A 25,454-nucleotide genomic window follows, 5' to 3' on the forward strand; every position below is an offset into this window, starting at 1 on the left:
CACTAGTCACATGGCCAAGCTCAACATACTTCCAAGAAGCTATGAAACATATTCTGTCTCTAGTACAGAGTGGGGGCAAATATTTGCTGAATAGTAATTGAAACTGACATGGTCTGCCCTATCACTTCCTTTGCACATGCTAAGCCCACCCAAGCCTTTGCCAAGACACCCAAAAGCTTCGCCCAATCAGGCTTGAGGTCCAGGATCTCATGGTTACATCAGATCCACGTCTCCTCTTTATTCAGAGCCCATGGATTACAACTGGTCAGAGAAATTTGAAATGCTACTGAGAAAATATTGCCAGGACTCTTACCTGAGGGTATAGATTTTCTTTTGATAAGGCTCTGGGTCTATATCCTGGGAATAGTCCCCTGTCCATCATTTTCCATGACTCTTGGATCCACTCTGGAGAAGGCCCTTCGTTTTCTATCATTCTCCAATGACTTCATGTGCTGAGAGCACTAAAGAATCTGCTCTCTTACATTCCTGAAAAACCTGCCTAGCCTGAGAGAGCTGGGGCCCCAGAATTCTTTTTGCATCTTAAGCAATCAGTCTCCATCCCTTTTAGATCAGGCTGGCAGTATTTTTGCCAACTGAGTTCTTCCAAACATAGGTTTCTATGTATTTGATTCTGGGTACCTTAATATACCAACAACCACATCCACAATTTTCTGCTGAGGTATGCCTTGCTCTCTTGACTTCATTATGGGCACTTTGGAAGCATTGGGCTCAGATGAGCCCAAGCACTTAATCATTCTAGGGCCCCTTTGACAAGCTGAGGAGCTCTATGAAGTGCCACCTTAATGATTTTAGAAGTCTTAACAAGGCTGTGTCTTACTTCGAGAACCTTTTCCTGAATGGAGAGGCTAAGCGTGAGCAATAGTGTCATTTTCAAACCCAGAAAACCCAGGAATTTCTGACCTCTCTATGTGCCCTTTCACTTCTGTTTACCAACTGGCCATTTCTTTCCTGAGTTTTTCTCTTCCCTGGTGGCCCCCCTGTTGTGGCAAGGACGAGTGCTAAAGACTATGCTCCTAGAAGGACCAGTGTTTCAAAGACTTGCTCCTGCAGTTTCTCTCTCCGCAAAATCAGGAAAGAGTAACAAGGGACTGCCACCAAATCCCAAAAAGCAAAGTCTACCAAAAGATCCCACAGGAGCCACCATGTCCGCCGACAACACCACCTACAAGAACCTCCAACATCATGACTACACCGGGTACACCTTCTTAGACCTGAACCTGAACCTCTCGAAGTTCAGGCTTCCTCAGCCCTCTTCCAGACGAGAGTCACCTCGCCACTGAGCTCCACTTAAAGATCACCCTCCCATCATATTTGCTGTATTCTGCAATGAAGGTGTTGGCCAAAGCATCAATTTCATTTGGGACCTGGGTCCTCTTTCAAGCTCATTGACAGAATTCAGTTTTGTGCTGCTAGAGGACTGAAACACTGGGTCCCAGAAGCCATCTGCAACTCCCTACCATGTAGCCCTCTCCACATATGGAAGTTTGTTTCTTTAAGGCCAACATAAGAGTGCTGCTGCTGCTTTCATCTCTGATCTCTAGAACCGCTTTTGAAGGACTTGCCTGATTAGACCAGGCCCACCCAGAATAATCGTTGGTTTGATTATATCTGTGAAATACCTTTATCTATAGCATAATCTAATTATGAGAGTAAAATCATATTTACAGGTCCCACCAACAGTCAAAACAAGGTGATCATACATGGACATGACCCTTTGGGGACCATCTTAGAATTCTATCACTCTTCCCATTCTTATCTGAACAGAACACAAAATCTCCTACCAGAAAAATAAGACTCTAATAGTATGCCTTGTTTAAGGTCCCTGAAACAACTTCCTTTTAGGGTTTCCCTAACAAATGCATTTTATATCAAGAATGGGTTTCTTTGGTAACTGGGTTATCCTTGAAACATAAAGCTGGGTGGCACAACTTAATTATAATACAACACTGTGAATTTAGGCAAAATGACACATCATTTGGAACACAATAGTCTTGGTTGGCTTTTAGCTCTATCTTTTAAATGTGTTGATGAGTTCCTCAGATTGGAGAAGTACTGCCTTGGAATGCCCGGCCATTCACCGAAAGAGTCCCGATGTCCCCCAGTTGGCCTGATGGATAGAGAAGGTCCAGGCCTTATCAGTCCAAGAGGAAGAGAGTTTTTCAGAGCTAGAAATACTTCTGGATACCACTCAAATCTGACCCCATGAGCAGTGGCTCCTGATAGGGCTGCCCCTGCTTCCACCACACCCCACCTCCTAGCTCTCATCTGTCATTCTACAACTCCTCTCATTGAGGGTGTCATTAACACCCATTACAGTGAGGAGCTCTCTGACAAAAGGGACAGACTTAATTTTCAGCTTTAGCGTGAAGAAGAAAGAAAATCATTAATGTTAACAGTTCTTAAAGAAGAAGGACATACATTTTATATCCATTTCCAGTCATCCTCAGTAATATACTGATGAATATTTATACAAAGAAATATTCTCTTCTGCATCATCCTGAATATGCTTCTCCAGTGTTGATGGGTCTACACTTAAAGAGCTCTGACAGAGCATCATGCCAAGGCTTTGAGCAGGGGAGGATTCACTGGGTTCCTGACTTTGTGCTCCAGGCCTTCTTCATTCGTGACCTTGCTAAAACCCCATAATTGCCCTGTTGAGGATTATTAACCCACTTTTTTAGATGAGTTATCAAGTTCGCAGAGGCTAAGAAAGTTTCCCCAATGTGTCACCCTTGTGTTTCCAGTGCAGGTCTGTCTTGTCTCCACATTCCCCCTCTTTATACTTCACATCACCCTGCTATAAAGAAACACATATTTCTGCTCTGTTCCAGTGGAGTTTCACAGCAGAGCTTTTCATGAAAAAGGACTCATGGTCCAACTGCAAATGTGTTTGCATACATCCTTGGCTGGTGCTTAAGTGAACTTGAGCATTTTATGTAAATGCCAAGAAAGAAAGAAGTAAATTTTTACATGCTAGAAAAGAAGAGTAAACATTCTCAAACTCTCTTGGGTACACCCTGAGAGCTGTCAAAATGCAGCCCCTTGCAGAGATTTGGATTCCTAGGTCCGGATATTGCCTCAGTGGTTGGACGCTGGCCTACCTATCAGCTGGCATAAGCAATCATCCAGGTTTGCCAGGACTGAGAGGTTTCTGGAATACAGGACTTTCAGTGCTAAAACTGGGAAGATGCCAGGCATTGAGATGAGTTGGTCATCCTACTAGTGTCTGCTGTCTCTTCTCCCTTCCCAACAGCACCCTCAATTCTATTGGGTATCCATCTGTCCCACACACAGGCTCTGGGTTGTGGCCTATTGCCCTTAGTCATTGGTTCAGAGGTAGGCATGTGACCTAATCAGACTCAACCTAGGAGAATCGAAGACTGAGGCCTGGCCTACTGGGACAGCAGTACTCCCTGCCCCATGGATTATGTGGAGTAATGTGTTGTGATCTCTAAAGCAGAGGCAGCCATATTACTACTATGAAGCCAAGGCCATAAAGAGCAGGAGCAGTGAGATCAAATGACGCCTTGTCCCTGAAAACCTAGAGTCTCACCTAACCTTCAACCTACCCTACCTCCAGCGTCTCTGGATCACAAATCCTCTTTATTTTTTTTTCCCTCCTTTAATTCCCCCACATACACTCCCACTTCCACCCCTAACCTATGGATGTTGCCGTTTCCCCTTAAGAACTGGATCTCTGAGCGTCTCCTCCCACACACTCGACAGGAAAAGAGGGTGGGGTGAGGTGGTGCATAGAGATCGGACCTCAATATAAGACAGCATTTTTAACTATTCCCGTTGATGTGCTTTACTTGATCCTGTATGCATTTGTCAGTGCTGACTCTAACCATCTTCATCTGAGCAGAGTCAGTCAGGCTGTTTCTGGGAGGCCCTGCTGACATCCTGGTCACGTCAGGTCACTCAGGGCAGTTACAGCCCTTACCCAACAACATGTGCCTCTTCACGATGAAAGAACATAGCCTCTTCTCTCTGCCCCTTCTCTTAAAAAAACAGGTAAGTGTTCTCCCACTTTATATAGCGCTTCTAAACATATATAAGAAAGGAATATTGTTTAGAGTTGACATGGAAAGTGTCTTCTTTTGTGTTGTGTGACGATTCATTTTCCAAAGCCTTTTTCCTCTGCTTTGGAAAAGCCCTGGATCCATGTGGGACCTTGTCAAGTGGCATCAACAGCTGCCTCCTAAATGTCATCTTTCTGAGAGAAAACTCAGAACCTACCCTGGAGAAACATATAGTGTGAGCGAAGGGAAAGACTCTTGACTTAGGAGCACCCAGCATTGCACTAGGTGGGCTTGGAAGAGGTGGAGACTGGTAGTCATTTTGCTGTGTCACCGTGGCTGGGTTGTGGGATCCAGGTATTTAATCAAACACTAATCTAGATGCTGCTGTGAACGTATTTTGTAGCTATGATTAACATCTTCAATCGTAGACTGAGTAAAGCAGTTTACTCTCTATAGTGTGGGTGAGCCTCATCCAATCAGTTCAAGGCCTTAAGAGCATAACAGGTTTCCTGAAGAAGTTCTGCCTCAAGACTGTGACATCAATTCCTGCTTGAGTTTCCAGGCTGCCATCCTGCCCTGTGGATTTCAGACTTGCCTACTCCCACAATTGCATGTACCTATTTTTATGTGTGTGTGTGTGTGGATACACACGGATATGGATATGGATACACCCTATTGTTTTAATTTCTCTGGAGAATTCTGTCTGTTACAGAGGCCTCTTTCTCTTTTCTATGCTGCATTTGGGACAAAAGCAGAGCTTAAGCAATGCGCAGAGGACAGGAGGAATTAAATGCAGTTCCAGTGTCCCTCCAGCTCTGCCACTAAGACAATGGGACTAGAAACAGACTGGCTCATTGGAGCAGAGAAAAGTCTGATTTAGACACTAGCCTCAGTCCCAGAGGTTGAGTACGGGAAAAGGTGAGATTGCCATGGTACCCCGATCGGCCACCTACTTTCTCTGCATCCATGATTACTAACACCACATACAGAGTCTCAGATTTGAAATGATTTCAAAGGAAATTGTCAGAAGCAATGGAGATTCCTTCTAGTTACAAAGAGGGAGAAGGACACCATCTCCTATCTCATTTCACAAAGATTGCATTATGGCAGCTAAAGCCAAGCTCTTTGGAAATAAGCTCCTAACACAGGGAATGGTGTGTGGACAACATTTGAGCACATTCTCTGTGCCTGGCCCCATGTGAGCACCCACAGGGAAAAATGCTAGAAGAAAGAGGCCTGGTTCCTGCCTCAAGGACATGACCTTGTAACTGTTAGGCTCATATCTCTTTCAAGGCCAGCCCCAGCCCTAGAGAGCATCCCAAACCATAATGTATAGGATGCATTGGCAGGTCTTCATGATCCTGCCTGCTCTACCCCTGCCCTCTTTGTTACTGTTCTTGCAGTCCTTTGTTCTACCTCTCCGTCCTATGCTCTGGCCACTCTATGCCTCCGCACCTTGCACCCCCTCCTCTCTCTGCTTCATGGCCAGCTCTGTGTAGGGCTCCTTGGATGGCCTTCCGTAGTCCACAGCACTAACTGTGGCTTTGTGATTTGACCCTTTCTTCTGCATGTTCATCTCTGATGTCTCTGTGTGTCTAAATCTCCTCTTCTTATAGAGATACCCACCAGATTGGATCAGGGTCCATCCTAAAAATCCCATTTTCATTTAATCACCTCTCTAAAGTTTTTGTCTCTGAACATAGCCAATTTGGAGGTGATAGGGGTAGAGTTTCAACATATGAATTTGGGAGGACACAATTCAGCCCATAACACAAAGAATGTGAGTTTGTCCCAGAAAAATAAGGAATGAGCCATGGGGCAAACCACCCTGGAGGATGAGTCTGAGGAAAGCAATTCACCAGAAATCTAGCTCCCTCTGGAACTGGCTCCTTCATCCCCTCCATGACACTCACCTGGAGTTCTTAGGTGCACGTGTCATCCTCCTTCGGGGAGAGAAAACTAAAGACATCTCCAGGAGTAATGAGCTTTCTTCTCCCCCAGGTCTGAGTGGAACAGAATGCACTCCCAACAGCCACTAGGTCTTTGGATATTCTTGTCCCTTCCAACCAGTCTCAGAGCAGCTAGGTAGGTAGCCTGGTGGAATTAGCCATTTTTTGGATATTTTGGACACAACTCTAAAATAGAATATTATGTAACAAATGAAATGATGAAATGATTTGTTGATTTTATTAAACAAAAATCAAAAATTCATAAAATTATGTGCATCGCAACTGTATTTTTAGTTAAATCACATATTTATGTGAGAAAATACTCAAAAATCTCGTGTTATCATGCTAACTGGTTCCATCTCTATATATTAGAGTTTCACGTAATTTTCTTCCTGGTTATGTATTTTCTTTTTTGTACAATGGCCATGTATTACGCACAGTGGAGGCAGAAGAGTATAGTTCTTAAAAATGTATACTCTACAGTTGAAATTTCTAAGCTCCTCCAGCCCACGGTGTGACTTGGTGTATAGAGAATAAAGAATTAAGAACTTTAGAAATGGACTTCACTGGGAGCCAAGACAATAATGACAACTGGTAAACACAGTCACATGATTGGACATCCCTCTGGATGTGAACAGAATGCTCAAAACCACAGAAACATCAGCCACAACTGCAGTCAATAAATTACGACTGCGAAAGCCAATAAGCAAAAGGATTCCATCCTGTAAGGACCATATAAGCTGAACATTTCAGGCAGATAATGTCCAAGTCTGACCCAAGACCACCACAATGAGCACTCTTAGAGATGAAGACTCTGACTTTCTACCTATTGTAGCAACTGGCTTGGACCTACGCCGGACCATCTGTGCTACCAGTCAGCAAAGTTCACTTTGGAGACCCTAAGGACTTTCATCCCTTCTCTCTGCCATGTAAGCCTCTGTACCTTCCCCTCTCAATGTGTTGTGTGTTGACCTGCATGGATACCTGATTGGTTTATCTGAGAAGGTTCTACTCATGTTACGACGTAAAGTAAAATAAACCTGATATTGTGGAAAAACACAAACACATCCAAGAGTGTTATTTTGGTGGCTGCCTTCCTTGCTCACAACAGAGAAGTAGTTGACACTCTTTGAACTTCAGTTTCCTCATCTGTGAATGAGGCTATTACAGCGTCTGCTTCACAGGGTTGTGCTGAGGATGAAATGGGAGAAACCACTTCAAGCTCTCAGCACAGTGCCTGGGATACAAAAGTGCTCAAGAGTTATTATTTCTGTAATTAGTACTCAAAACTAAGAGCAAATCACCTTACATATGCCCCTCATTCATAATTACTAGAATGGTGTCTTGAGACCCCAGGCATTCAATAAATATATCAAAAGTAAAATAAATAAAATAAAATAATAAAGAAATGAATAAATGACCAAACCACCCAGCAAGGAAAGCTGCTCCACACAGGGCAGGGTTCACACCTGTGGTGTCCAAGGTCACTGCAGCAAGTGGTGACACACACTGTGCACCGCCAGGCCCCACGACTGGCCCCACACCAACTCTTCCCTCAGGGCTGGCATCCAGAATGCTGACTAGCTCAGCACTGGCCCCGGTTCCCAGAACTGGTCACCAAACACAAATGGTTTGCCCTGAACTCACAGTCCCCACAAGACTGATGGGCCCTCAACCACATCCTGCTCTACGCTCTCACCCTTCATAACCCCACCTTCCAGCCAGTCTCAAGGACCATACTGAACTTGTGGGATTCTGTTACAAATTAACGCTATTATTTATTGAGCACCTGTCATGTGCCAGCCCAGGACTGGATTCTTTACATATGTTATTCCATTCCAGTTCATACAAGAAGCCTATGAAGTAAATAGAGTATTAAAATGGAAAATGATGTATTACAGGTCAACCCCAAGCTCAATTTCTTAAACCAGTAACACAACTGAAATAATGTGTTATGATGTAAAATGCTTAAACCATTGCTTGCTAAACAATCAACATGATTATTAACAAATGTTTACCTTTTGTCAATAATAAGACATCCCGGCACCAACAAAACCTAAGAAAAACATTCTCTCTATCTCTCTCTTTTTTTTTTTTTTTTTTTTTGACATTCAGACATCTTCAAAAGTCTGCCAGATGTGCTGATAATGAATAAATTGTATTTGGAATGTAACTCAAAACTTTTTTCTCACATGGTTTTATTTTAATTAAGGTATAATTTATATACAATGGAGAGCACAAATCTTAAACTTTTTACATTGTAAACACCCATGAAAGCACCCCCACAACAAGTTACAGAATGCTCCAGCACCCCACTAAGCTCCCCTGTGCCCTTTCCAGTCAGCACCCCCGACCTCCAGAAGGAACCTGCTATAGACTGAATTGTGACCCCCCAAAATTTGTATGTTGAAGCCCTAATCCCCAGTGTGCCTTGGAGATGGGGCCTTTACAGAAGTAATTAGGGTCAAAGGAAGTCATGAGGTGGGGAATTCATGATGGGTTTAATGTCCTTAAAGAAGAGACAACAGATAGTTTGCTCACTCTCTTCCTCTCTGTTTGCCATGTGAGGACACAGTAAGAGGTGACTGCAAATCAGGAAAACCGCTCATACCAGAAATCAGCCATGCTGGCACCTGATCTTGAACTCCCAGCCTCCACAACTGTGAGAAGTAAATTTCTATTGTTGAAACTACCCAAGTTATGTCATTTTGTTATGGCAGCCCAAGCCAACTAAGACAGAACCTCTATCTCGACACCATCTACCACAAGCCAGTTTGGACCTTTGCCACCCATGTGGAGTTTGACCTTAGCTACCCATGTGGAGTTTGACCTTAGCTAATGAGATGGAGGAGCCAAGAGAAATGTGGTATCTCATCAGATGGTCTCTTCTCTGTTGAGCTGGGGCCCGTGACCCTTGAAGAAAAGACCTTGGAGTCACGTGGAGAAGCCAGATGGCTCTGGGAAAGGACAGTTAAGGGATCTCTGCTCCCGCCAGCAGCCCTCAAAAGCTTCCACCTCCGCATTCCATCTGTTCAAACTCAAGTCCAAAGGGGAGCCTGCAGTGTTCTCAAGGATGGGCTTCCAGATTTGCTTTATTTTTAGACAATTTATCACTTTCTTTCTCCCATGGCCAGTCCTGTCAGTACGAGAGAGTTGTATCAGTGGAGGGTAGCTGTAATAAATTCTTAATTAGTTGTGAAATCAGTCCCAGAAATATGACAGAATTTATTTGGTTAGGAAGTGGGTCTCCACACTAGAGGTTTGTTATTATTAATGAGAAGTTGACAGAGAAAACTCTCTCAAGGTAAGAATCACAATAAATTCAAACTTACTTTCTTTCTCAATTCCATAGCAGGAGAGCTTGAGAACTCAGGGAGAGCCACTTAAAAGGGAAAAAAAAAACTGCAAAATACCTGATAAAATACTTTTACTGGGACAATGACCCACAGAGTGGCTAAGGCTGTACAGAGGTATGTGACAATGGGGTCTGTGGGGAGCACATGGAAGGAGCACTAACCCCAGACTGGAAATTATGAAGGATCCGCAGAGCTGTGGCTCCTGAGCTGAGTGTTCAAAGGCAAGTAGGAGACATCCATATTGAGAATGGATGGAGACTCAAGTAGAGGAGTGCAGACAATAGCACGGAGAGCAGGTGCTGGAAATGGGGTGAGAGGGACTTGCATGAAATGCTAAGGTGCTTGGAATTTGTCCCACAGGCAAGACAGCTCCAGAATAACTTGAGGCAGAGGTGTGATATGGTTTAATTAGAAGTCAGAAAAATGAAGGAGAAGTGATAGAGGAGTCAATGACTCCTTGGTTTCTGGTCATCCCCAAGAAAGAGAACATGAGCTGAGGAGCAAGTGGGAAGGGGTAAAGTGGGAGAAGATGATGAGTTTAGTTCAGGGCATGTTGGCTTTGTGGCTTCTGTGAGACATCCACATAAAGGCATCCTAGACACAACTGGATGTATAATTATAAAGCTCAGGAGAGAGAGCCTTGAGTTATAAATACAGCAGTGGTAGCCACTGGCATGAAGTGTGTATAAGTTGTTCCACAATACTAACAGTCGAGTCATCAAGATGTCCCATTTCACAACCTTGGGCCTACTTCTCCCCACTTCCTCAATCATCCAAGAAGCACAGTGGCTCATTCAAACCAAAGGAAGATTGTCCACTTCCTGGATAATATAGCTCTGAGGGGCTGAGTCTGCTGCAGAGAGGATGCTCTCAGTGTGGCGTACTGGCAGGCACCCAGCAGCCACATAACAACAAAGCTGTGCGTCCAGGTCGACACAACCCTCTGAGGGAGGGAAGTACACCTAAACTTCCCTTGTTTCCATACCAAGCTCTGTCCCAGCAGCCTGTGGCCTATGCCCTTCACATATTCTCTCAGCCCTTCTCTTCCAAAGGTCCATGATGTCAGAGCTGGCTCAAATATCTGTCATCTATGACATGCACACTAGCATCCTTCCCAGCAGTGCCAAGCAACTAAAAGCATGCATTCCCTGCCATTCTCAAAAAAAAGCTTAATTGCCTTCATGGTTTAAATGAATCGGTTAGATTTATTTCTTAAATAAGATAATAAACCACAAAGTAGTTTATTATGTAGTACAAAGTCCACATAATTTAGAATTCTGTGAGTACAAAAGGAAAGCCACAAAAGAATTTTTCTTCTCACTGATGTCCTCCAGGCCTTCCAGCTCCCCACCTACAGACAGCCAGCTATCAGCGTCTCCTGCTTAGCTCTAGATACATTTTTTGGCTATCCAAGCACATACTTACCCATATTCCCAGTGGACTGCAGACCCTGGTCTGTACTTTGATTTTTTTATTTAACAATATATCCTGAAGATCATTTCAAATTAGTGCTTAGGAAGCATTCTCATTCTTTTTAGAGATATGTTATGAATTTGCATTAATAACATAATTTGTGCAGCCACCTCTCTAATGGCGAGCACTTGGCTTGTATCCTATGCTTTTCTCTTGTCAACAATGTTGTAACTAATAACTGTGTTATTAGTTACACTCATCTCACTCATCTCACTCATGAGTGAAAAATCTGTAGGTTGATACCCTAGATGTGAAAAGGCTGAGTCAGTGTTACCATCTCTCAGAAACCACTCAAGAAACTCACGAGTACTTTTTTCCTAATAGCAGAAAAAAATAAAATGTAAGGTAAATGTCATCAGAAAAGGGAATACAAAGGACAGGAGACAAGATGGCACTGTGTCTAGATTTTCTAAAATATGCAGGAGTTAAATAAAGGAGTAAAGGATAGCCAAGTAATTGATGGATGTGGCAGGTTAGGCTCTCCAGGAAGCAGAACCAAAGTCTGAGGTTGTTTATTATAGGATTGCCTTTGAAATCCACACCTGTCGAAAGGAGGGAATGGAAACAGGAGTGGATGGGAAAGAAGCGAGGTGTTATGCAGACTAACATTGTGGGGCACTCACCCCTGAAGTGAGTGGCCAAAGGTGCTCTGAATAGGACCAAAATAGCTAAACCATAACCCCTCTTCCTCCATCAGTCATCAGCTGTGTGCTACCCCATGCAAGGAAAGCTGAGAGAATCCCTGAAGACAGCTGAAGGCTTTATACCAACAGCACATACAGCAGCTGGGCAACAAGTCCTTCCCTGAAGGGAGAGCTGGGCAGTGCATCTCCATGTCCATCTCATCAGAGGGCAAGACCTCAGGAAAAAAACAGTTTCTTTTGTAGATAAAAATGCAAGACATCAAGGGAACCCAAGTCTTGGTGAAAGGGTTCCTCTTTCAGCCAAGTAAAGTGGTATAGAGGGCATGGCTGAGTGATAGAGATGTGAACTCCATGCCTGAACTGCAGAATCCTAATCCTGACACTAACTAGATGTGCTATGGACAAGTAACTTAGTTACTCTGACATCACTTCTAGGCAACCATCTTACTGCTGAGAACTGCTGTTCCTGGTGCTGCTTAGAGTCCTCACCCAACCTCTGGGCCTGGAGCCCTGCAGCAGGTGAGAGGTAGAAGAGAAAGTGCACAAGCTTAAGGAAAGTTCAGGTTAGTTCAGGGTTTAACTCTTCTGAGCTTCAGTTTCCCCATCTATAAAGTGCATGCAATAAAACCTACCTTGCAGGGTTGTATGAGACTCTGATGAAGAAAAAATATAAAATCCCTGGCACATAGCAAGAAATAGTAGCCACCTCTGTTTTAATATTGTTGTGATTATGAAAAGAGATGCTCTGAATTTGAAAATTCGACCTTTGTGAAAAGAGAGCTATAGCTGATCAAAACCTCTGCTTTCTCTTTTTCCTTTCTGCTCATCTCCTTTTCCTTTCTCCCTCCTCATTCTCCCTTCTTGGACTCCTCTCCTTGCTGAATCCATGCCCTCCTTTTTCTCTTTCCTCCCTATTCCTCCCCTTCTCTTTTCTTCTCACATCATCCATCACTCCACAAACCCTAAATCTTGGGAACTTGTAAGAAATAGTAAAATCAGTCCTTAATACCATCATTCTTCCCAGTCAACACCGTCTCTCCCCATGCTATCACTATTTTCCCAAGACCTGGCCACATCCTGTTCTCAAAGTTCTGCTACCTACTGGCTTTCAGCCAATCCAAAGACAGATCGGTTATATTTCTATAGGAACTCTAAATTGAAAAGCCTGGGAGACTCAGATCAATGGAACAGCACTGAGGCACTTTTTTTTCTGTACAGGCCATTATGCTATGTGACCACACCTGAGTATATAAGTGTATGCACAAATGTGCATGCATGCATATAACCAGACTTGGTACCACATTTCTGTGAGATGGAGAGAAGTTTGCAAAGAGCCTTCAGGTCCTGGGTAAAGCTGATCTGTTTCCCAAACCTAGTTGTTCTCAAAATCCAACCCCAGACCAATAACATCGGTATCACCTGGGAACATGTTATACAAATTCTCAGCCCCAGCCCAGATCTCCTGAATCAGAAACTCTGGAGTTTTGTGGGGTGGGGTTACAGAGAAAGAGCTGATCCTGGGTCTGATATTCAGCTTCTGAGCCTCCTTCCACTCACTACATCAACTAGTATTACCTACCACTGCCTCATTGGGCCACTGACACACTCTTGTCCCTGGTTTGCTCAAATTCAGATTCCTCAATTGCTAGATTATAGTTATCAAGGAATAGCTCTGAACATTCATTCTACTGCTCGAACACCTTCAGCACCCCCCACTGTCCATAGAGCCAAGGCTAAACCACTTGGCAAAGCCATCAGATGATCTCTCTGACCAAGAGGCAGTGTGCCCTCTCTATTCATCCCCTGGGACTCTCAACCCAGATACTGTTGCTGAATACACTGTGCCCACTTGGCAGAGTTCATTCAAATGCAATGATCCATCATTTCATTTTCTAATATGACCTCCTCCATGAAACCTCATTCTCTCAAGCTCTTTATCTATTTTTGCATCTCAGATTCTCCTTCCCATGTTTATTACACAGATCTTCATGGGAAGCCTGACCAAGTTTCATCTCCTTTCCCAAGGCCCCTAAAATCATGCCCCTTTATCATAGATGGACAACATCAAGTTTAAGAGAGAAGGATGATCTGCTAAATAGACGGACTAGTAAGACATCCCACACTAAGGACGAGCCTAGTGAGAAGTGTTTTACAAGAGAAAATTGCATCACCCATAAACCATAAAGAATTTTGTAGAAAAAAATTGGCTCTCAATGAGCTTCCCCATTGTTGGTAAAAATTATTATTAATTTTAATGGCTTCAAGCAGTGCCATTAATAAGCAGGTCAATAAATCTCTACTTCTGCCCTTGCAAATTTGCTAATTGCCAATTAAAATGCCAGAATGTCTTTCTAAGTGACTATGTTAAATAAGAATACCATGACTGATTCAGAATCTCCTAAATGTTTGAGGGAGCATCTCCTCTCCACTGAGAAAACACCAATTATTACTAAAACCTCTGGAATTTGATTAAGGAAGGGCAGAGAGAACTAACCAGAGCCAGCAGAGATGGGGAGTGTCTCACTGAAGACCACCAGGGGAAACTCATCAGCAAGTCATTACAACAGCAAACACATATATATATCTTACTGTGTGCCAGTTACTGTTCTGAGCCCATTACACTTAACTGGTTTAGTCCTCAGCTCTCTTCTATGAGGGAGTTGCTGTGAGCATTACTATTGGTAATACTTTGTACTTACTGATGTATTATTATTCATTTTCACTCTGATTTAAATAAACCAACATTTACCTTAATGGTTCCTGTGAACTCAGCTTTGATTTTCTGGTTTGTTTACAACTAGATTGTTGTTATCATGATGTTGAGCCTCATTCATCTATGCATTCAGAGTCATATACTGAGTCTGAAAATACTCATTAAGTGCAACACAGTTTTATTGAATGTGCAAAATGAAAAAAACAGGCACGATATATGTGTTTCGAAAATCCTTTTATTTTCTTCCTAGGAGCACAGTTTAACACAGTTACTGAGCCCCCAGGAGTTAGTTTGGAGCTGTGTGACTGAACTAAAATGAAGGGAATGACAGTAGAAGTGGCATTGCCAATGTGAGAAATGTCCAAACCTGTAGAGAATTTTAATGAGTTTATTGAGCCAAACTGACAACAATTGCTGGGAAGCAAAATCTCAATGGATTGAGAAAATGCTCCAGAGGCTGGTAGTTTTGCAGCTTATTTTATACATTAGAATCAAAGGAGGAGACATAAGAAGGGTTTACATGAAATCCATTGGTGGTAGATTAAGGGAGTGGGAGAAAGCAAGGCAGGGAAACCTCTGGGATTGGATAAAAAGGCAAAAAAGAGCAAAACACACTTCTTTTACATTGCTAGGTACAGGATAGTTAATGATTAATATTTATAGCACATAGAGATGATATGTGGTAAACACGATAATAGTGAAGGATCTCATGCTCTGGTTCCAGTGCTTGGGCCTTGAGAGGTCTGGAAAAGAAGATTACTCTGACATTGTAAACATACACAAACTTCATTTCTTTAATATAGCTTTTTTCTCTGATTCAAGCAGGCTTTGCCTAATATAACAACATTATGGCTCACTTGCTGTTCCGCCCTTATCCTTCCACCTTTGTATGCCTACTTCCTTAATCATTAAGCCTTAGGACATGAGGTTCTGGAAAGTGTCGAATATTTTATGAATAGAGCCACAGGTCTATCGATTATGAGAACCATAAGTTTCAGTTAAACTAAGGATAACATATTGGCTTCAGGTGTGTTTCAGCCCCAGACCCATAGAGGTGGAACAGCCCCACTGACCACCTTCCCACAAGACCAGACAGGATAATATTATGGCTGATTCCAGAACTGGACAATTACACCAGCCCTGCCCAATCAGAAGCACCCATGACCCCAATTCCCTTAGTTTCCATGACTAAGGGTTTTTCACAATATACTCTATCCCCTTGAGACACCTGGGGGACAAAGTATTTCAGCAGTAGCTCACCTATGTCTCCAGGACTTGCGACTCTCAAAAATAAACCTTTACTTTCTTTTCTGCAAAACTCATATGTCTTTCTTTGGACTTAGACACATGCAGGCAGACGGACTCCTTTGCTGGGGTAACAACGATGCAAAGGTATGTTATCTTAGATGCAAAAAGACAATAGACAGACTCACTTAAATTAAAGACTGACATTTGTTAGGGAAGCTACAAGCCTAGGATGTGACTAACGACCATGACTACCTTTAATTTATTTATTTTTTTAATTTATTTTTTTATGGTGACATTGGTTAACAAAAACCAATAAGTTTCAGCTATACACTTTAATAGTAAGGCATATATATATTTACACTGTGTGCTCACCTCCCATTGTTAAATTTCTTTCTGTTACCACATTATATGACCACCTTTACCCCATCTACCTCCTCCCTGACCCCAACCCCCAACCCTCTGGCAATCTCTAGTCTATAGTCCATGTCCAAGAGTCTCTGTTTGTTTGTATTGTTCATTTGCTACTTTTAGGTTTATATCACACATGTAAGTGATATCATGTGATTTTCAAATTTGTCGATCTTGCTTATTTTGCTTAGTATGATTTTCTCAACGTGCATCCATATTGTTGTAAATGGCAGTATTTCATCTCTTCTTATGGCTGAGTGATATTCCCTTGTACATATGTACCACAGCTTCTTTAGCCAGTCATCTATCGTAGGACATTTCGATTGCTTCCATGTCCTGGCCACTGAAAATAATGCCGCTATGAACATCGGTGTGCAAATATCTTTTTGGATATGGGTTTTCAAGTCTGAGGTAAATACCCAGTAGAGGGATTGCCGGATCATATGGTAGATCAATTCTTAGTTTTTTGAGGAAACTTCATACTGTTTTCCATAGAGGCTGTACCAATTTGCAGTCCCACCAGCAGTGTATGAGGGTTCCATTTTCTCTGAATCCTCTCCAGAATTTGTTATTACTTGTCCTGTTGATTATAGCTATTCCAACAGGTGTAAGATGGTGTTTCATTGTGGTTTTGATTTGCATTTTCCTAATAACTAGCGATGTTGAGCATCTTTTTACATATTTATTGGCCATATGTATGTCCTCTAGGGAGAAGTATCTGTTCAGGTCCTCTGCCCATTTTGTGATTGGACTGTTTGTTTTTGTTGTTACTGAGTTGTATGAGTTCTTTGTATATTTTGGATATTAGGCCTTTATCAAAGGTGTTGCTTGCAAATATATTTTCCCATTCAGATGGCTGTCTCTTTACTTTGTTGACAGTTTCTTTTGCTGAGCTGAAGATTTTTAATTTGATGCAGTCCAACTCATTTATTTTTGCTTTTACTTCCCTTGCCTTTGAGATCAAATTCATAACATCTTCTTTAAGACCAAGGTCCTTGAGTTTGGTTCCTATGTTTTCTTCTATGCATTTTATTGTTTCGGATATTATTCAGGTCCTTAATCCATTCTGTGTTAATTATGGTATGTGGTGATAAATAACAGTCTAGTTTCATTCTTTTGCAGGTGGCTTTCCAGTTTTCCCAGAACCATTTATTGAAGAGGCTTTCCTTTCTCCACTGTATGCTTTTGGCTTCTTTGTTGAAAATTATTTGCCCATATAAATATTGGTTTACTTCTGGACTCTCGATTCTGCTCCACTTGTTCATGTGTCTGTTTTGCTCTCAATACCATGCCATTTTGATTGTTGTCACCTTGTAGTATAATTTGAAGTTGAGTAGAGTGATGCCTCCAGCCTCGTTCTTTGTTTTCAGGATGGCTTTGGCAATTTAGGGTCTTTTGTGCTTCCATATAAATCTGATGATTTATTGTTCAATTTCTTTTAAAAATGCCAATGGGATTTTGATGGGCATTGCATTCAATCTGTATAATGCTTTAGGTAATATGGTCATTTTAACTATGTTGATTCTTCCAATCCAAGAATACACAATATCTTTCCATTTCTTTGTATCTTCTTCGATTTCTTTTAATAAGGTCTTATAATTTTAATTATATAGGTCCTTCACATGTTTCGCTAGATTTATTCCTAAGTATTTTATTCTTTCTGTTGCAATTGCAAAAGAAATTATGTTTTCCACTTCTTTTTCTGACACTTCATTACTAGAGTATAGGAACGCTATGGATTTTTGAACATTGATTTTGTATCCAGAACCTTTACTGTATTTGCTTATTGTTTCTAGTAGTGTTCTCAAGGAGTTTTTAGGGTTTTCTACATAGAGAATCATGTCATCTGCAAATAGTGACAGTTTGACTTCTTCGTTTCCTATATGGATGCCTTTTATATCTTTCTCCTGTCTGATTGCACTTGCTAGGACCTCCAATGTCATATTGAATAAAAGTGGTGATAGTGGACAGCCTTGCCTTGTTTCCTGTACTTAGAAGGAAGGTTTATAGTTTTTCACCATTAAGTATAATGTTGGCTGAGGGTTTGTTATATATAGCCTTTATTATGTTAAGGTAATTTCCTTCTATACCAATTTGTTAAGTGTTTTGATCATAAATGAATGCTGTATCTTGTTGAAGGCTTTTCTGCATCTATTGATATGATCACATGATTCTTATTTTTTAATTTGTTTATGTGGTATATCACATTAATCAATTTGCATATGTTGAACCATCCCTGTGCATCTGGGATGAAGCCCACTTGATCGTGGTGTATAATCTTTTTAATATGTTGGTGTATTCAGTTGGCTAGTATCTTATTTAGGATTTTTGCATCTGTGTTCATGAAAGATATTGGTCTGTGGTTTTCTATTTTTGTGTTATCCTTACCAGGTTTTGGTATCATGGTAATATTGGCCTCATAAAATGATTTGGGAAGTGTTGCCTCCTCTTTGATTTTTTGGAAGAGTTTGAGGAGAATAGATATTAAATCTGTGAATGTTTGGTAGAATTCACTGATGAAGCTATCTGGTCCTGGACTTTTACTTTTTGGTAGGTTTTTTATGATCATTTTAATTTCCATTCTGCTGATCAATCTGTTTAGATTTTCCAGTTCTTGATTTTGTCTAGGAAGATTGTATTTTTCAAAGTACTGGTCCACTTCCTCTAGGTTATTAAATTTGATGTTATGTACTTTTTCATAGTATTATTGCACGATCCTTCATATTTCTGTGATGTCTGTCGTAATTTCCCCTTTCATCCCTCATTTGTTTATTTGTGTCCTTTCTCTTTGTTTTTTAGTGAGTCTAGCCAGGGATTTGTCAATTGTATTAACTTTCTCAAAGAAAGAGCTCTTTGTTGCATTTTTTTCTTTTTTTTTTTTTTGATTAGTTTGTTTTTTTATTCCTTAAATTCTGCATATAGTGAAATCATATAATGTTTATCTTTCTCTATCTGACTTAAATACCTTCTAGGTTAATCACAGCAATATCTTTTTCCATTCTCTTTCTTTTCACATGTAGGGGTCTTGTTTTCTTATCCTTTTAGCCACTCTATCCCTTGGTTGGAGCACTTAATTCTTTTCCCTTTAAGGTATTTATTGATAGGAATGTAGTCGTTACCAGTCTTTATTCCTGTTTTTGATACACGTTTTCTTCTTAAAGAAGTCCCTCCAACATTTCCTGTAATTCTGGCTTGGTGGTGATAAATTCCTTTGGCTTATTTTTGTCTGAGAAGCTCTCTATTTGTCCTTCAACTCTAAATGATAGCTTTGCTGGATAAATTATTCTTGGTTGTATATCCTGGGTCTTCATTCTTTCAAAAATTTTTGCCAAGCCCTTCTGTCCTGCGTAGCCTCTGTTGAGAAATCAGCTGCCAGTTGTTTGGGTGTTCCCTTATATGTAACTATGTGTTTTTCTCTTTCTGCTTTTAAAATTTTTTTCTTTGTATTTAACCTTTGGCATTTTAATTATGATGTGTCTTGATGTGGGCCTCTTTGGATCCCTGATTTTTTTAATTCTCTGAGCTTCCTGGGGTTTTATGTCCATTTCCTTCATCAGGTTAGGGAAGTTTTTCATCATTGTTTCTTCAAACAGCTGTTCAACATCTTGATTTTCTTCACTTACACCAATCACATGAATATTTGGAGCTTTAATAGTGTCCCATATCCTCTTTAAATCATCTTTATAGTCTTGGCCTCTTTTTTCTTGCCATTCTGTTTGAGTGTCCTGATTGGCTTTCCTGTCCTCTAGATAGGGTATGTGATCCTCTTCTTTATTCACTTTGTTTATTCCTTTGTTTATTCCATTTAATATACTTCTCATCTCAGATAATGTGTTCTCCATTTCAGACTGGTTTCCTCTTATAATCTCCATCTCCATTTTTATCTCTTTATTGGAGTTCTCTACTTTTCCCAAAAGTTCATTGAGCATCTTTATAACCAGTGTTTTGAACTCTGCATCTATTAGATTACTTGACTTCATTATATCTGGACCTCTGTTCTATTCTGTCATATGGTTTCTGCTTCTTTGTCTTCCCATTTTGGCTGTCTTTCTGTGTCTGTTTCTATGTACCAAGCAAAGCTCCTAAGTCTCCTGGTCTTATTAACGCAGATTTGTGACATAGGTGTCCAGTAGCACAGTCCTGAGAGGGGTTCAGCTACAGGTCAAATTTTGCCCAAGCCTGTGCCCCTCCAGGGCCACCTGTTAAGATTCAGCAAGCAATCCACAGATGCTGTGCTTATAGTTGCCTCAAAAGGCCACACCAGAAACCAAGGCCAGCTGCCTCCACCAGTGTGAGTCTAAGCAAGGAGCACCTGACTCACAGAGGATATATGTAGCTGGATGGGGCCGTGAGTTGAGGGAGATGGGGTTTCAGGGAATCTTCTGGGCAGAGTGACCTCTGTTATCCAGTCTGATGACATCACAGCTATGGCAGCACTGTGTCCATGCACTGGGATGGGAGAGGGCTCAACAGGGAACAATGGATACCTCCGGCACTTCTATACCAAGTGAGCCTCACCTCTGGCCCTCACTCCAACAATTCAGTGTTCCCCCTGTAAGTTCCTGGTTCCCCTGTAGCAGCCAACCCAGTGCTAGTGCTCAGAGTGAGCAGGTCCGTCCCCACAAAAATCTGCTCGCAGACGTGGCTCCTTTAAGAGGTATCTGCCACTGCCACAGCCTCCGTGTCTCCCTCAGCCACTCGGGACCGGGGCATCCACGTCCCCACCCCATCCTACCTCCTGTCTTGGCAGAGTGCTTTTTAAGATTTCTCTCTAGTCATATGGCTTGTTCATCTAGCTCCCAAGTGACTTTTCTTTGCTGCTGCTCCTTGTTTCCGTCACAACCTTGATTTGGTCGCCAGAGGGATAAACAGAGCCTCTATCTTCGACACCATTTTGAAGCCCTCTCCCTGTTGTTCTTTTTGTTTGTTTGTCTTCAATTTCATTTAATTCTGCTCTAATTTTTATTATTTCTTTGCTTCTGCTGACTTTAGGCTTCATTTGTTCTTCCTTTTCTAGTTTTTTAAGATGAAGCATTAGATTGTTTATTTTGGCTCATTCTTATTTTTGGAGATAGGCCTGTGATGATATGAACTTTCCTCTCATGATTGCTTTTCCATGTTCTGAAAGTTTTGGTATGTTGCACTATCATTATCATTCGTTTCTATGTATCTCTTGATCTCTCTTTTTATTTCTTCCCTGACTCAGTTATTCTTCAGTAGCATGTTGTTTAATCTCTATGTATTTGTGGTTCTTCCTGATTTCTTTTTGCAGCTGATCTCTAGTTTCAAAGCATTATGATCAGAGAATATGGTTGGTATGATTTCAACTCTCTTATATTTGCTGAGGCTATCTCTGTGTCCCAGCATGTGGTCAATCCTTGAGAATGTTCCCTGTGCACTAGAGAAGAATGTATAAGCAGCCATTGTGAGATGGAAGGCTCTGGAAATGTCAATTATGTACAGTTGGTCTAATGTGTTATTTAAAGATGTTATTTCCTTATTAATTTTCTGTTTGGATGATTTGTCCATATCCAACAGTGGGGTATTTAGGTCCCCTACTACAATAGTGTTTTGGTCTGTTTCTCCCTTTAGTTCTGTTAGTAATTGCTTTACATATTTTGAGGCTCCCTGAGTGGAAGCATAGATATTAATAAATGTTATATCTTCTTGGTGCATGATTCCCTTTATCATTATGAAGTGTCCCTCAGTATCTTTCTTTACCTTTTTCATTTTGAAGTCTATTTCATCTGATATTAGTACCGCTACTCTCACTTTTTTTTGAATGCCATTTGCTTGAAATATCATTTTCCACCCTTTCACTTTGAGTCTATATTTGCCTTGGGAGCTGAGATGTGTCTCCTGGAGGCAGCATATGGTTGGGTTTTGTTTTTTGATCCATTCTGCAACTCTGTAACTTTTTATTGGTGAGTTCATTCTATTTATATTTAGGGTGATTATTGAAATAGGAAGTCTTCTTATAACCATTTTATCTTTTGCTTCCTGGTAGCTCAGTGTTTCCATTGCTTCCTTGTTCTTGTGTTTCTGTTTTCTTTATTTTAGTTGGCTTTTGTGGGTTTTCCCTGTGGTCTTTCTTGTTTTATATTACATCCTTCAGTTTTGAATCTTCTGTGTGTGGTTACCATTACAAATATGTAAAGGATAGTTTACACACACACACACACACACACACACACACAGTCCAACATTTTCTTCTGCATGTGCTTTATCTCCATTCTGCTTTACGAATTTCGATCTCTGAATCCTCCCCTTTTCAGTCATTGTTACCTCAGTCTCTTGTATGCTCAACATTCATTACTATCTTGCTATAGCAATTCTCTTTTTATTGTTTAAGCTTATAATGCCCTGTTTTTAGTAAGGATTGCCCCTCTCTGTTTCTATTTGCCCGATAGTCACCTTATTCCTAAGTATGTATTTTTTTGTCATTTTGTTTTAGGTGAGCTGACCCCTTCATTATTTCCTATGGTGCAGGCCTTGTAGAGGAGAATTCACTCAATTCGGTATGTCTGGAAAGGTCTTAATTTCTCCTTCATATCTAAAAGAGAGCTTAGCTGGATATATTATTCTAGGCTGGTAGTCCCTTTCACTTAATATTTTAAATATTTGATTCCACTCCTTTCTGGCTTGTAAGGTTTGTGCTGAGAAGTCTGAAGATAATCTGATGAGTTTTCCTTTATAAGTTATAGTCTTCTTCTCCCTGGCTGCCCTGAGAATTCTGTCTTTGTCATTGATCTTTGATAACTTTAATACAATGTGTCTTGGTAAAGGCCTTTTTGGGTGTTCTGTTGACTTCTTGAATTCCAGACTCCAGCTCATTCTTTATCTTTGGGAAATTCCTGTCAACTTATTGTCTGAAAATGCTTTCTAGTCCCTGCTCCTTTTCTTCACCTTCAATAATGCCCATTATTCTTATGTTTCCTCTTCTGATGGTATCAGATAGTTCTTGTATTTCTCTTTCATTATTTTTCATTCTTCAGTTTCTCTCTTCTTCCTTCTGATTTATTTCTAGATTCCTGTCTTCGATATCACTGATCCTTTCCTCCATTTGGTCGACTCTATTTCCCAACCTGCTATTTCATTTTCCAACTCTTGCACTGTGTTTTTTATCTTAGAAGATCTAGTCTGTTCTTTCTGAGAGTTTCAGTCTATTGCTATAGAACTCATTCTGCTCATCTAGTTAGTTTTTCAATTCCTGAAATTGTTGATATGACTCATTTCAGAACTCACTGAGTTTTTTCAGAAGTACCATTCTGAATTTTCTGTCATTTAAGTTGCATATTTCTGTGTCCATAAGCTTATTTTCTGGAGATTTTTCTCTTTCTTTCTGAGATATCTGGTCACCTCAGTTGTTCATCATGCTTAATGGACTATTTCTCCACCTAGACATTAATGGAAGTGTATTCTGCTTTTTTTTTTTTTTTCAGAAAGAAGATTTATTATATAAAGCTCTCTCTGTAGCCTGTTGCTAAGAAGATGCTTTTCTTTTGGTTCCCAGTATGTAGCATCTAAGACTCTTGGATCCCTGCTTTATATAAAGCCTAATAATGCCTTTTTATTTTCTCATAGATGTTTAATCATGCTCAGTCTCAGTCCTTGTCAGTGTTATCAACAGTTTCAGTAGCATTTGCTTAGATTCCTCTGGGCTTCATGTGTTCAGTCTCGGAGGATATGGGGGGAGGGTCCCTCTGGGTTGGGGGTTGGGAGTTGGAGGCTGCAGCTCAGCCTTGGTTTTGCAACTGGAGCTGCTAAAAATCAGCCGTTGTTTCTCTGCCATCCTGCTTCTTTGCTTTCTGCCCTGATGATTATGCCATGCCACCAGCAGCGTGGAGCTCACAGCACTCCCAGGCAGGGCTGTTCAGGGAAGTTGCCGCACCTTCTCCTCTCCCTCTCCTCCTACAGGGAGCTCCAGCAGCTGCGAGAGGCAGCTTCTTTATTTCTCCTGTCCACCTCCCAATACCCACGGTTCTGACCTGTGGTAGCTCTTGTGCGCAGATCCCACGCTGGTGAGATTTACTAGGTTGAATTTTTTTTCAACCAAATCCCCCAACATTGCTACAGCACCAAAGCACCAAAGAGACATGCTGGTGTGCAGTTTGGATGTTTTTTGTTGAGTTTTAGATGTTCAGCTTATTGTTGTTTCAAGGGGAGAGATTTGGGGACGTCTCTCACTCTGCATGTTTCTCCAAACTCCCATAACCTGCTTTTAAATAGGAATTTTTATGTTCAGATCATCTTATGCGGTTACTTCCAGTCTCTGAGTTGTAAGGCCTGCTTGTCAGTTGTAAGGCCTTAATCTTGTCAGATTTAGTATGTGGCCCCTTTTTTATCCACAGTGTATATCACCTCAAGGCCTGGCCCATAAAAACCTTCATTCTATTCTCTATCTTTCTGTGGTAACATTGGTAGCCACATTTTGAAGATAGTAGCACCATGAGATCGAAAGAATATGGTCCTTGAAAGGCTACATGGAACAGATCACCCCTAAGCACCTACCAGCCACATCAGAATTGAGCAATTAATACTGTTTTGCATCTTAAGCTATTGAGATTTGAGGACTTTTTGCTACAACAGCTGCCCCTACTTCTCTAAAATATATGATAGGACTATGAGATTTGGGGCAACCAATGTTCAATTTTTATGTCAATATCCCTACTATACTACTTAGAAGCTGTGTGTTTTTGAAGCAAATGATTTAACTTTTGTTAACTGTATGTTACATATTGCAGAAGGTCTAATAAAACATAAAATATTGGGTTGTGGGGATATTTAAATACAAATCTGTTACCATTTGGGGAGTGATTTGAACTCCAGCATCACCCCAGCAGCATCGGGGGTGGGGGGCAGTAAAGACAGAGAAGTGCAATTAACACTCTTCCTTAGTTCTTCTCTGCCAACGCAGCAAAGAATCACAGGTCAGTGAGATTTAGAAAAAGTAAGATTTATTAAAGGTGTATTTTCAAAAGAGATGGGCCATGATAAGGAAGGCTTAAGCCATGTGTAATTTCGGAGATGAAAAGATAGGAGATAGAGTACATTCCAAGAAAGGAGAGGGTTCTCAGCGAAGAGATCTGAAACAGTGCAGAAGTGCAGAAGGTCTGTATTATATTAGGGCCATGAAGGGTGGTTACAAAGATGTTCCTAAGTGATTGCCACAGGAAGTCATTTTGATTGACAGGTGACTGCTATATAACACTTTGTCTAGCGCGCATGTGCTTACCCAGAATTCAGTTTGTCACAATTACATTCATGAACTTCCAGGTATAACATGGTATTATAAGGATAGTATAATGAGGCTGAGGTTGTGGGCAGGTTAGGGTAGTACCTTCTGCTCACACATCTGTAGCCAAATTAAACCAGCTACAGGTTACGGCCCTCCAGTCCTTGGTTTCCCCAGATGCAGGAGGGATTCTCTAACTACCACTGGGGTATTCTTTGGGTGGTCTCTGGGCTGGGCCTCCATTCCTTTTTCTCCTGTCCCTCATGTCTGACTAGCTACCTAACAAATCCCCCAACATTGCCACAGGCTTATAGAGTTAAAAAAAAATAATAATTTAACCTAGTAAATTTGAAGCTCTAATTGGCTTTATTAAGTGATTCCTGAA

The 25,454-nt window shown here is 41.1% G+C and overlaps 1 protein-coding gene across 1 annotated transcript; it reads left to right on the top strand.

The window, feature by feature from the left end:
* The first annotated feature begins 250 nt into the window (after window positions 1–250).
* Window positions 251–1,301, top strand: LOC120613848 (NADH dehydrogenase [ubiquinone] flavoprotein 3, mitochondrial-like). The gene is made up of 2 exons (XM_039876524.1): window positions 251–319; window positions 975–1,301. Exons 1-2 carry the CDS (start codon window positions 251–253, stop codon window positions 1,299–1,301), a joined length of 396 nt encoding a protein of 131 aa, XP_039732458.1.
* Window positions 1,302–25,454: the final 24,153 nt, after the last annotated feature.

The sequence above is a fragment of the Pteropus medius genome, unplaced genomic scaffold (genome assembly GCF_902729225.1).
Source record: "Pteropus medius unplaced genomic scaffold, Ma_sr-lr_union100, whole genome shotgun sequence".
Classification (NCBI taxonomy): domain Eukaryota; kingdom Metazoa; phylum Chordata; class Mammalia; order Chiroptera; family Pteropodidae; genus Pteropus; species Pteropus medius.